The 10,703-nt window shown below is 41.8% G+C and overlaps 1 protein-coding gene across 6 annotated transcripts in view; it reads left to right on the forward strand.

The window, feature by feature from the left end:
* The window catches only part of mybpc2a (myosin binding protein Ca), a 52,064-nt gene extending 42,369 nt beyond the window's left edge, over positions 1 to 9,695 (forward strand). For 5 of the 6 annotated variants that reach the window (XM_026325401.1, XM_026325404.1, XM_026325405.1 and 2 more), the window contains 10 exons: positions 142 to 330; positions 470 to 604; positions 1,340 to 1,507; positions 1,961 to 2,049; positions 3,435 to 3,630; positions 4,778 to 4,917; positions 6,199 to 6,358; positions 7,875 to 8,011; positions 8,897 to 9,083; positions 9,420 to 9,695. In XM_026325401.1, coding sequence (XP_026181186.1) covers positions 142 to 330; positions 470 to 604; positions 1,340 to 1,507; positions 1,961 to 2,049; positions 3,435 to 3,630; positions 4,778 to 4,917; positions 6,199 to 6,358; positions 7,875 to 8,011; positions 8,897 to 9,083; positions 9,420 to 9,454 — 1,436 coding nt within the window. In that variant the 3' untranslated portion in view covers positions 9,455 to 9,695. The remainder of the gene's footprint in view (positions 1 to 141; positions 331 to 469; positions 605 to 1,339; positions 1,508 to 1,960; positions 2,050 to 3,434; positions 3,631 to 4,777; positions 4,918 to 6,198; positions 6,359 to 7,874; positions 8,012 to 8,896; positions 9,084 to 9,419) is intronic. The other variant, XM_026325403.1, reaches the window with a different exon arrangement.
* Positions 9,696 to 10,703: the final 1,008 nt, after the last annotated feature.

Raw genomic sequence — 10,703 nt, forward strand, 5'->3', positions numbered from 1 at the left:
TAACCCTGAAACACACAGAATCTAATTTTCACATCTGATGTCTCCCACGAGAAAACAGCGCTTTAGAATTCATTCTGTTTATCGCATTGAAATGTTTTCAACTGAGCCATTTTTAATGTGTTGATATATCGCTTCCTCCAGGGTACCTAATGGAGAGGAAGAAGGTCGGCTCGTCCAGATGGACCAAACTCAACTTTGACGTGTTTGAGTCCACAACATACGAGGCTAAGAAGATGATTGAAGGTGTACTTTATGAGATGAGAGTGTTTGCAGTCAACGGCATTGGCATCTCTCAGCCCAGTGCAAACTCAAAGCCCTTCATGCCCATTGGTGTGTTGCCATTTGGTATTAGCAGAATGGCTAATTAACAAAGGCTTTTCACACAATGCTCATTTTGAAGCAGCTTAACCTACCTCCCATCCCATCTACACTGGGTATTAACGTATTAATTAGCTCATGTCTCTCTCAGCCCCCACCAGTGAGCCCACTCGTCTCACGGTGGATGATGTGACAGACACTACCTGTGCACTCAAGTGGCGTCCTCCAGAGAAAATTGGAGCAGGCGGCATCGATGGTTACATCATTGAGTACTGCAAAGAAGGAAGTATGCAAAATGGACACCACTTCACACTAAAGTGTTATAGAGGGGTTGCAATTTGTAATTAAATCACCTGTTACTGCATATGAAGCTTTATTTATTTATAGATAGCTCTAAATATTTTTAGCTATAAGAACACTTTTTAGGTAGCTAACAAGTGAAAGTCCATACTACTAATGGCTGCACCATCTAAGACCAGACCACACACCAGCAAACCACAAACCCAAAGTTGTTCTCAGCCTTTCTAAAACTAATGAAAAAGTGTAAGAAATGGAGTGAACAGTATAAGCTGCAATTGCAAACATTGCTGTCAAGACCAGAGCATGCAAGATTCTTATTTTAAAATGCGTCCGCTGGAATGAAATTGTCAGCTCTAGACAGTTTGTTCAACAAACTCCTGGGGCTAATGTCTGTTTAATTTGCTTGCTAGCCACAGCTGATAAAATATGTCATACAGTCATCCTTTCTGCCAGCAAGAGCTGACAGTTGCTAGGTAGAAATGGGAAGCCTAGTTCTGATGACTTTTCTGTCTGAAATCAGGGATCCAATGTTTTAAAAAGTATTATGAGTGCTAAATCTGCCACTGTTATCATTAGAATCAGCATAACAGTAAGTGACAGTCGATATGTGAACCGTGTTCATGCCTGATGATTCCTGATCAGATGCATTGTTTTTAGTATTCTTATGTCTTCCTTGCTCACTCTGTCTCTGTCTCTTCCTCTGTTCTGGCTCATCCTTCAGGTGACCAGTGGGTGCAGGCTAATGAGGACCCAGTGTCAAAGACCCAGTACAGAGTGAAGGGTCTCCCAGTGGGGGAGAAGATGCTGTTCAGAGTGGTGGCTGTCAACATCGCTGGGCGCAGCCCCCCTACCATTCTCTCCCAGGCTGTCACTATCAGAGAGATCATGGGTCAGAGATATGTTTTGAGTTGGTCTTCCATCATTTTTCAATAGGAATTCAACACAGAGCTCGTATTTTAATATGGGCCGTGGTGCTCTTGTTGGGAAACATAAAATATCTAATATATTCACATCAGTATTTGTCCTAGTGCTTATCAGTAGCTGTGTTCAGCCACTTGCTGGAAAAAAACGAGACATTAATTGAGACAGTTACTAATTATTATGCCTAACATGGCTCTTAGCTAAAATTAGTGGAAGCCTTCTTATGGATTATTAACCATGCGCTAAATCTAAAAAGGAATAATGTATTTTCATGCCTCAATAATTTATATTTATGGTTCACACTGCTGTGTACACACCATAACTGTATATGCTGTACATTGTATATATCTACACGTCCACACATCACCCAATTTGACTTCCTGTGACTCTTCCTTCTCTGTATCTCGTGTCCATCACGCAGAGCATCCAAAGATCCGCCTGCCTCGCCATCTAAGAACCAAGTTTATCAAGGTTGTGGGTGAAAAGGTGAACTTATTCATCCCCTTCCAGGTTAGTCTGCCACTTCTTGACAAGAATTTTTTTTTTCTTGTAGTGTAATTGCACTAGATTTTACTTTTGCCAAACTTGCTTTACTAGTTTGTTTTCACACTGACCTTGCACAAAATGACTTTAATTAACTCTGAAGCGCTAAAAGGCCTCGGCAAAGCAAATTTATTTATATAGCGCATTTTAAATGAAAAGGTATGAAGGCTACACAGATACAGCACAAAGGCAAACAAAGCACAAGCGGTTGAAACAATGGAGGTAAGTTATGGGGTTAAGGACTTATACCTGGTCAAAAGATCATGACTCATGATAACGATTTATGGATAAACTATAGTATTTTAAATTTAAATTCAATTTTTTATAGTGATCTGAGAACAGGAACTTTTATGCTGTTTTCTTGGTATATCCCTTCTGGATGAGTCCAGTGCAATAATCCAACCTTGCAGTGATAACCACATCCACAAGCCTCTTGAGACCATGATTTAACATTGAATTTTTGATCTTTGTGTTTGTCTTCAGGTGATAGTTATCTGATTCTGTTTCAGATTGTATGTAGCTAGTGAAATTTAGGTCTGAATGTTCTAGGTTGATTTTTAATAGCTAATTCTTAAATTGTAAAATTGAAAATAACAGCAGCGTTTTCTTTTAATTGTGGCTGTTCGTAGTTTTCTGTTACATGCCCACATGTACTTTGCTTGTGGAAATACCCAAATAACAGCTTAAGGTTTCCCTAAGGCTGCAGTCTGATAGGGCAGTTTTCCCTCTTCTGAAATGCAAATCAGATCTGTAAACTTTGCTGCAAACAGAGAGAGCACGAGCTCAAAGGACACAAGGAGCATTACAGCATTTGACAGCAACTTGCAAATTATGGCAGCGGTGAAAAGAAGCTAACCGTGAGGAGCAAATGGGGAGCCATTGTTATAAATAAAAACAGACAAGAAAAAGTGAGCCTTGACTCTGCTTGCTTTTGAAGAAGCAGATGAAAAGACTGTTCGGAGACAGAGGACGGAGCTACATGATGTTCTCCTGAGAGAAGAGAGCACCCACAGTTCTGTCGTCTTATCCAAAAGCTGGACAGACATCCAATGGCTGTTGTCACACTGAGGGAATAGGGGTGTAACTAAAGATGGGACATGTTAAACTAGAATAGGATGCCTCAACACATTTCATAACCAAAATATAAATTCTTTAAAGAAAAGTAAATACGTTTAAAAAATTCTTTGAGATTGACTTGCATGATACATTTATAATCACGAGCGACTTCCCAATATGAACATAAGCTGATAATAAAGACACTATGGTTTTTTTACACCAATGTGAGTTATTCTTCTATTTCACAGATTTCTTTAAGTGACTGTTCTGAATCATTCCCATCACTCTGACCCCAGGGTAAGCCTCGCCCTATCGTGACTTGGTTCAAGGATGGAATTCTCCTAGAGGACAAAACGGTGGGAACTCGTACCAGTGACGTGGATACCATCCTCTTCATCCGCTCTGCAGAGAGAATCCACTCTGGAAAGTACACGCTGTCTGTTCAGATTGAGAACATGTCGGACAGCGCCGACATAGACATCCAGATTGTAGGTCAGTCCTGTCAAGGCCCCAGGGTCTCGTCCAGACGCACACTCCTTTTGCATGTTCTCTGATGAAGGCTAGAGGGCACTGCATAGTTCACACTTCCCAAGGTGCACGGCTAATAACCTGTTTGGAATCGGATGATGGCTTCAGCCCATTTCTGTGACATGTCACAAGTTTTTTTTTTTTCTGTCCAATTTGATGATTCCTAATTCCTAATTTCATACTCCTTAGGATCTGTGACTCAAAGTAGCAAATCATCAAAGTTCTGATTTCACTCGCTAACATAATCCTAGCTCCTTCACCGCCACTGCGGCCGCCAGCTCATGCCTCAGTTTACAGCTCGTCTCCCTGGGTCAGGGTGCTGGGTGGATTATTTGGCAGGGCTCTGCAGGGATTATGTGCGTGTAGACCGGGATTAGGCTTGGATTTTGAGGGCTACTTTGTCACTTCCTCTGCTCAGAAGGTTGAGCTAATGAGGGACTGGGGCTTCTCTGATCCCAGCCCCCCCTCAGCTGATCTGTCACTGTACTATTTCTGAGAAACACAGTGCAGGAAGGATTAGAGGACAAATAACAGCACTGCTCACTGTTTGTACTGTACTCCACAGAGCAGAGTTCGCAGAGTAAGATTAATGACAAATAGGCCTTCATTATTATGATGTGCAGTATTTCTGTACTGTGCTGTGTACAGTGTACACAGATGGATTGATGATAAAACACACTGTATTCATCTGCTCTGTAATCCAGGCAGGCAAAGCGTATTATTTCTGTTTGTCAGTTCCATGCCAGCACAGTGTTTCTAGTAATGTAAGCGGCTATCATTGCCTTTCCTTGAACCTCTTTTTTGTGCTCTGCTAATCTGTCAATCTTTGCCAAATCTCTACTGCCGCAACTGTTGATTTTTTTTTTCTCTCTGTGGGACTTCTCTGCTTCAGATCTGTTTATCAATCTCTCTCTACCACTATATTCTACATTTCTACCCAGGGAAGCGAGTTAGTTGTATCAAGCAGCTATGTAAGCACGGGACACTTATTCCCCACCCTGGGAGCTTTTCTTTCCTGCTCATGATTGTCTAATGAACCTAGTCTGCTTATAGTTTCACAAAAATTCCTCCAGCTCTACCTCCACTCTGTCTTCCCTCACAATCCATCCAGAAAAGCCTGGTCCACCCATCCCGGTGCGTGTCACAGATGTCTGGGGTTTCAATGCTGCGCTGGAGTGGAAGCCGCCCAAAGATAACGGCAACTGTGAGATTATCGGCTACACCATTCAAAAGTCTGACATGAAGACTAAGGTATGCACGAAGAGAAGTGTATCAGGGTGTACGTGAGATGTGCAGGTGAGGTAATTCACTGACAGCTTTAATGGAGGTCTGCAACTCTTGAGCAACAGCAGCTGTGACCAATAAATAAACTGTCTTTTATATATGTATCTTTTTAACAGAATAATAAAAAAAGGATCTCTTCAGTGGCAGGATAACATTTCTGTAAAGCTCTTTTGAGGCTTGTGTGGAGACACACAATTGGTTTTGGGAACCTACAGAAAGATGGGGTTGAAGAATCTTGCAGAGGAGCTGATGTTCACACCTCCCAAATCTCAATATGTAGGGCAGACATTGTGTTAAACAAGCTGTTTGGTTCATCCAGCACCCTGTTGAGAAGTTTTTCGTTATTTTTCTTTGAGTGCACTTTTCCGCATAGCACCACAAACTTGTTGTTCAAGGCACATAATGTTATTGCCCGTCTTGTCATTGTCCCATTCATTTCCACTGACAAATCTGAATTCTTTTTTGCAGACTACAGGAGATGTAGAGAATTTGATGTCTTGATCATTTTTCTTACATTGTGTTTTACTGCACATAAGAGGAATGAACATCATTACCAAAACCTACTACTTCAGATGGTTTGATGTCATTATTATCAGGTCACTGTGGTGCTCTAGATTTCTCCAGTAGCAAACACAGGAAAAATAACCTCATTTAGTAATAGCACAATAGAGTATACTAGTCACTATGCCCCAGCTTTAAGGAACACACTCTATTGAATTTTGAATTCATCTGGGTTAATGTAGATTGAATAGCTTTAACAGTAATTCACATTTAATAAACATTGACGGTCCTGCTGTGGACCTAAATAGGTGTGAAACAATAAAGTTAACAATGTCACAATCAGGTTTGAAGAGATCTATAACTTTCCTTTTTTCAGACTATAGCAAAGATGACAGGTTATTTGGGGTAGTGTTAGTTTCACACCTAATTGTATAGTATGCAGTGAAGACAGCAGGTGCAATTTGAGAATAAAGAATGCAAAGGGAAAATTAAACATCGCTTGTTATCAAGAGACACCAACATCCATCAATGTCCAGTGGACCTTCATGATGGTTCTTTCTGTGGCTGTTAGGAGATTTGTCATGTAACTGTAAAGCCTCACTAAGGATCATGGGCATTATGTTGCAAGAATCAGTAGGAAGGTGGAATAGAAGAACATGGACACTGTGGAAATCTTCTATAGATCTCAATCTTTGACTGTAAGCCTCTTTGAACCTCTGCTTCTCCTCTCTCTCTCTTTCACATCAGGAGTGGTTCACGGTCTATGAGCACAACCGCAGGCCCAGCTGCACTGTGTCCGACCTGGTCATGGGGAACGAGTATTCCTTCCGAGTATTCAGCGAAAACATCTGTGGCCTCAGCGACGAGCCAGGCATCAGCAAGAACACCGCCGTCATTACCAAAACAGGTAATGAAATCCCTGCAGAGCATCGTGCACTGTAACCTGATAGTACTGCTTTTGATGCCAAAGAACATTTAATGCATGCTGAGCTGTAAGCCACTTTGTATTCAGTGAAAACACACACTGATCATTGGATGGAGGGATGATGGTTCACGCTGCACATGCAAACATCACTGAAAATACATTATAGAATATACAGTGTAGTAGTAGAATTAGAATAACTTGTGATTAATTACTTGAATATAATGTGGAGGAAAATACATTCACACTGATTATGCAAAACATAGATATTCTTTGACAGTGTTAAATAACATTTATTACTAGCCATGGATTATGAAAGCAACTAGGCTGGGAAATTAACACCTGCCACCAGCCAAATGCTGCCACTGTTGCTGTGTTGTTGCGTTTGCTTACTCTACCAGAAAATTTGGCAGCCAACCAGCCGATCTCTTTTGTGTTCCAAGGAAGCAGTCTGGTCTATAAAACTGAGAGAATTGTTTATTGCAGTATCCATCTGACCCCAGGATGAATCAGATCTCAGATTACTGTCTCGACCATTCAAATGGTGATCTGCAAATTACAATTTGTTAGTGTAACATAATATTAAAGGAAAGGAATCCAAAAGCTGCTAAAAGTAATTACAGCAGGTTACAAATGAACTACTTCAGAGTATGTGTTGCATATTCCTTGGTCAGATTTGTGATACAAACGGCAGAAATTTATTGCGGTTAAATTGTCACAGGAGTGTCAAAATAAAACATGCCACACAGCTCTGCTTCAGTACGCCACACTCTTTTCTAATGTTTTCAGCTATCGGGCCTTTACCAGCCTGGTGTCTCAGTTTCTAGATTTCTTATGTATCATATAATCCATTGGTGTGACATGTGAGTGATCATATTGTCACATTACTGCCAGTGATTCAAAGCAATATTATACCAAAACAATAAACATTTGCAACATACTACTCCTTTATTTACAAATTTACATTAGAAATATGGATACTTAATATTTTTCTGACATTCAATATTAAAACTTTCTTAAAAAATACTTAAAATACAGAATACAAATTTATTCTTTCATTGTAATCCATCAGTGGGGTTAAAAGGTTGAATATCAATCTTCTGCATTTTCCAACCTGTCATTCCTCATATAAGGGAGCTAGAAATAGCCTCAGACATCACAATGATGAAGGCCAGAAAACTGAAAATGAAAAATGAATGAAGTGACGATTGAAGATAAGTTGCACAATGTTTAGTTTTTATGGTGTTGCATCAAAGCTCACACTGGTCTGCAGCTTGTGTTATGTGTGTTCTCCATCCATCCATCCATCCATCCATCCATCCATCATCTATACCCACATATTCCTATTTAGCATCACAGGGATCTGCTGGAGCCTATCCCAGCTCTCCTTGGGTGAAAGGCAGGGGTACACCCTGGACAGGTCACCAGTCCATCACAGGGCTGTGCATGTTCTAAATGAAGAAAATAATTTAAGACATGTTAAACTTCTCCTCATGTCCAGGTTTGGTCCATAAGCTTCCACCCTTCAAAGAGATGGATATAAACTGCTCCCCCAAGTTCACAGCACCCCTGGTGGACAGAAGTGTGGTTGCAGGTTACACAACCGCCATCAGCTGTGCGGTCCGTGGACACCCCAAGGTATGTACATCCTCACAGTGAACGACCATGGCACCATATTTTTGCACTTAATTATTTATTTTAAAGATATCTTTAAAAACCTCAATCCTGTATGGAATTTCGTTGAAAATTACTCCATGGCCCAAGAAACAACTGATTAGTTTTTGGTGGAGATCCAGGAATGTTTTAAAAAATCTCTTAAAAGACACTCTTGACTTTATTTTCTTCTGAATATCTTCCTCACAAAAACTGGCAACTAATTGTTTCTGGCAAACATCAACTTCAAATGCTGATCTGGATGCAGGTCAAGTTGAAAAGCGAATGTACAAAAAATACAAATACAATGCAAAACATATGCACTGCAGAGGATAAAGTATGCTGCGTATTTCTGAAGTCATTATGAAAGGAAAAATGTATAGCTTTCATTTAGCACAGAAATCTATGGATTATACACTAGGCATTGTCCCAACTGTATCTTGCAAATGAGCATACTATGCACTACAGCATCAACCATCCTGCTTACACTTTGCCTGCGTTGGCCCCTGTGAGCTTTGCTGCAAGGGTACACCACAGATGTCATGCTTTGTGTTTTCTAGATGGAGTGTACAGGTTTTGAGTGTCAAACAGTGAGTGTAAAACAGTCAGAGAGGATTTTGATGCCTCTGCAGCAGGAGTATATTTTTATGTCTGAAGTTAGAACAAGGGGTGGAGCAGAAAGATCTGTGAACACACTTTTTTTTTTTTATCCCACCGAATTGGCAAAGATTTGTCAAGCCGAACTGTTGACCCAGTTTCACCTCTCCCTCTTCTCTCGCTCTGCTCATGCACTCCCTCCTCCTCTTCTCCTCTTCATCCCGCCAATTTTGCTTTTTCCTTCATCTCCTCCTGCAACACACTGTTCATCAGCCACAGATCATTTGGATGAAGAACAACATGATCATCGGCGAAGACCCCAAGTTCCGGATGCAGAACAACCAGGGTGTGCTGACCCTGAATATCCGCAAGGCGAGCCTGTTCGATGGTGGCAGATATTCCTGCAGGGCCGTCAATGCTCACGGACAAGCCGAGGTGGAGTGCAAGCTCGAAGTTCGAGGTATGCAGCCTGAACTTCACTTCCCATAATGCTATAGTTCCAAAGTATTGAGCCATAGGATGACTGAGGTCAGGGAACTGACAGTCTTGAGTAAAGCTCAGAACGACAAATCTGCAACGATCAGCTCTTTGATTGAGCTGTTAAGTCTATACATATATATATATATGTATACACACACATACACCCACACACACACACACATATATAGACGTGTAAATCATTTACTGAATTTGTCAGTTAAGTTTCAAAGCCACAGAAGTCTCTGAGTGCTGTACTTTCTTCAAATGGGATGATCTTTCGGCCTCTCACAGTGATTTAAATGTCTTTTTCCCACAGTCGTACAAGAAAAAGGAGAGGAGGCGAAGAAATAAGAGACAGCATGAAACAGCAGCGGATACAGTCGAACAGGAATAGTAATGGATTATGCATAATGGGATAGTCATGAATAAATATGATTAGAATAGATCACTGGTGAGGCTCTAGAGCCTGTCCATCTGCCCCCTCTTCCCCCTATATGCTTGCATTTCACTGCTGCTATGACAAATGCTACATCAGTAAAAGGCCATAAATTCTTACAGCAAGCTGCCACCTTGTCATATCCTGACTAAGGGAAGCCACAGTAGTGTAGTACCACTGCCCCACTGTGACCGCACACAGATGGATCCTTCTTATCTGTGAAGTGGACCTGTCACTGAATACACTTATAAAACAGCCTTTCATCCATTACGGCTCCCTGTGTTGTCTGTTTTGTGTGCGGGACGTTTTTATAGTTTGGGATGAATTTATGATTGTGATGCAGCTGTAGCACCGAAACCACCGCAGTGTGACCGACCAGCTGCGCACCTCTGCCTCCTCACTGTGCCGCTGGGTGCGTGATGTGTGAGCTGGGGCCCATCGGCCCTGTGATGGTTGAAAGGTGGGAATCGCTGTTCATCCAGCCATGGCTGACATCATGGAGCCACTAGGATTAAAGGGGCTCTTATCCACAGACACAGACCTGCTGTGCCCTTCACATAAAGAGGTTGACTCAGCCTTAATGCTCCCTGTCTGTACCTGTTCTCAGATGCTCTCATACTACAGTCCCCATGACATGACCTATGGTAGTAGGCCTGTACAGATACATGGCTTACACTCATGCACATGCAAACACAAACACATACTCCGAATCAGGGTCTCATTAGCATCACACACTGGAGACTAATTAATGCACCCATCAACACTGCCCTAATTAGCTCTCCCACGTCATTACTGAGCAAACGAATTACCGCTAATTTACACACCCGCAAAACAAACACAGCACCACCTCTGCTGGGAGAGTCCGCCGCGGCTCACCAAATTAAAGCCTCACTGATGTACTGCAACCAAGACCGGCGTCCCAGGTGACCCCGTCCTCCCTTTACACACACACACACACACACACACACGCACACACACACACATCCTGAACTCAACCGTATGAGTGAAGAAGATTTTAAAGATGATCAAGTTAGAGGCAGTAAGCAGAAGTTCTGACTGAATCTTTTAGGCACTTTATGTAGTTTCATGCTGCAGAATAAATACATCATCCTCCTCTGGGCATGTGGGGGTACTTTTACTCCCCAGGCCTGTCCCACAACTGAC

The sequence above is a fragment of the Mastacembelus armatus genome, chromosome 8 (genome assembly GCF_900324485.2).
Source record: "Mastacembelus armatus chromosome 8, fMasArm1.2, whole genome shotgun sequence".
In the NCBI taxonomy this organism is placed as follows: domain Eukaryota; kingdom Metazoa; phylum Chordata; class Actinopteri; order Synbranchiformes; family Mastacembelidae; genus Mastacembelus; species Mastacembelus armatus.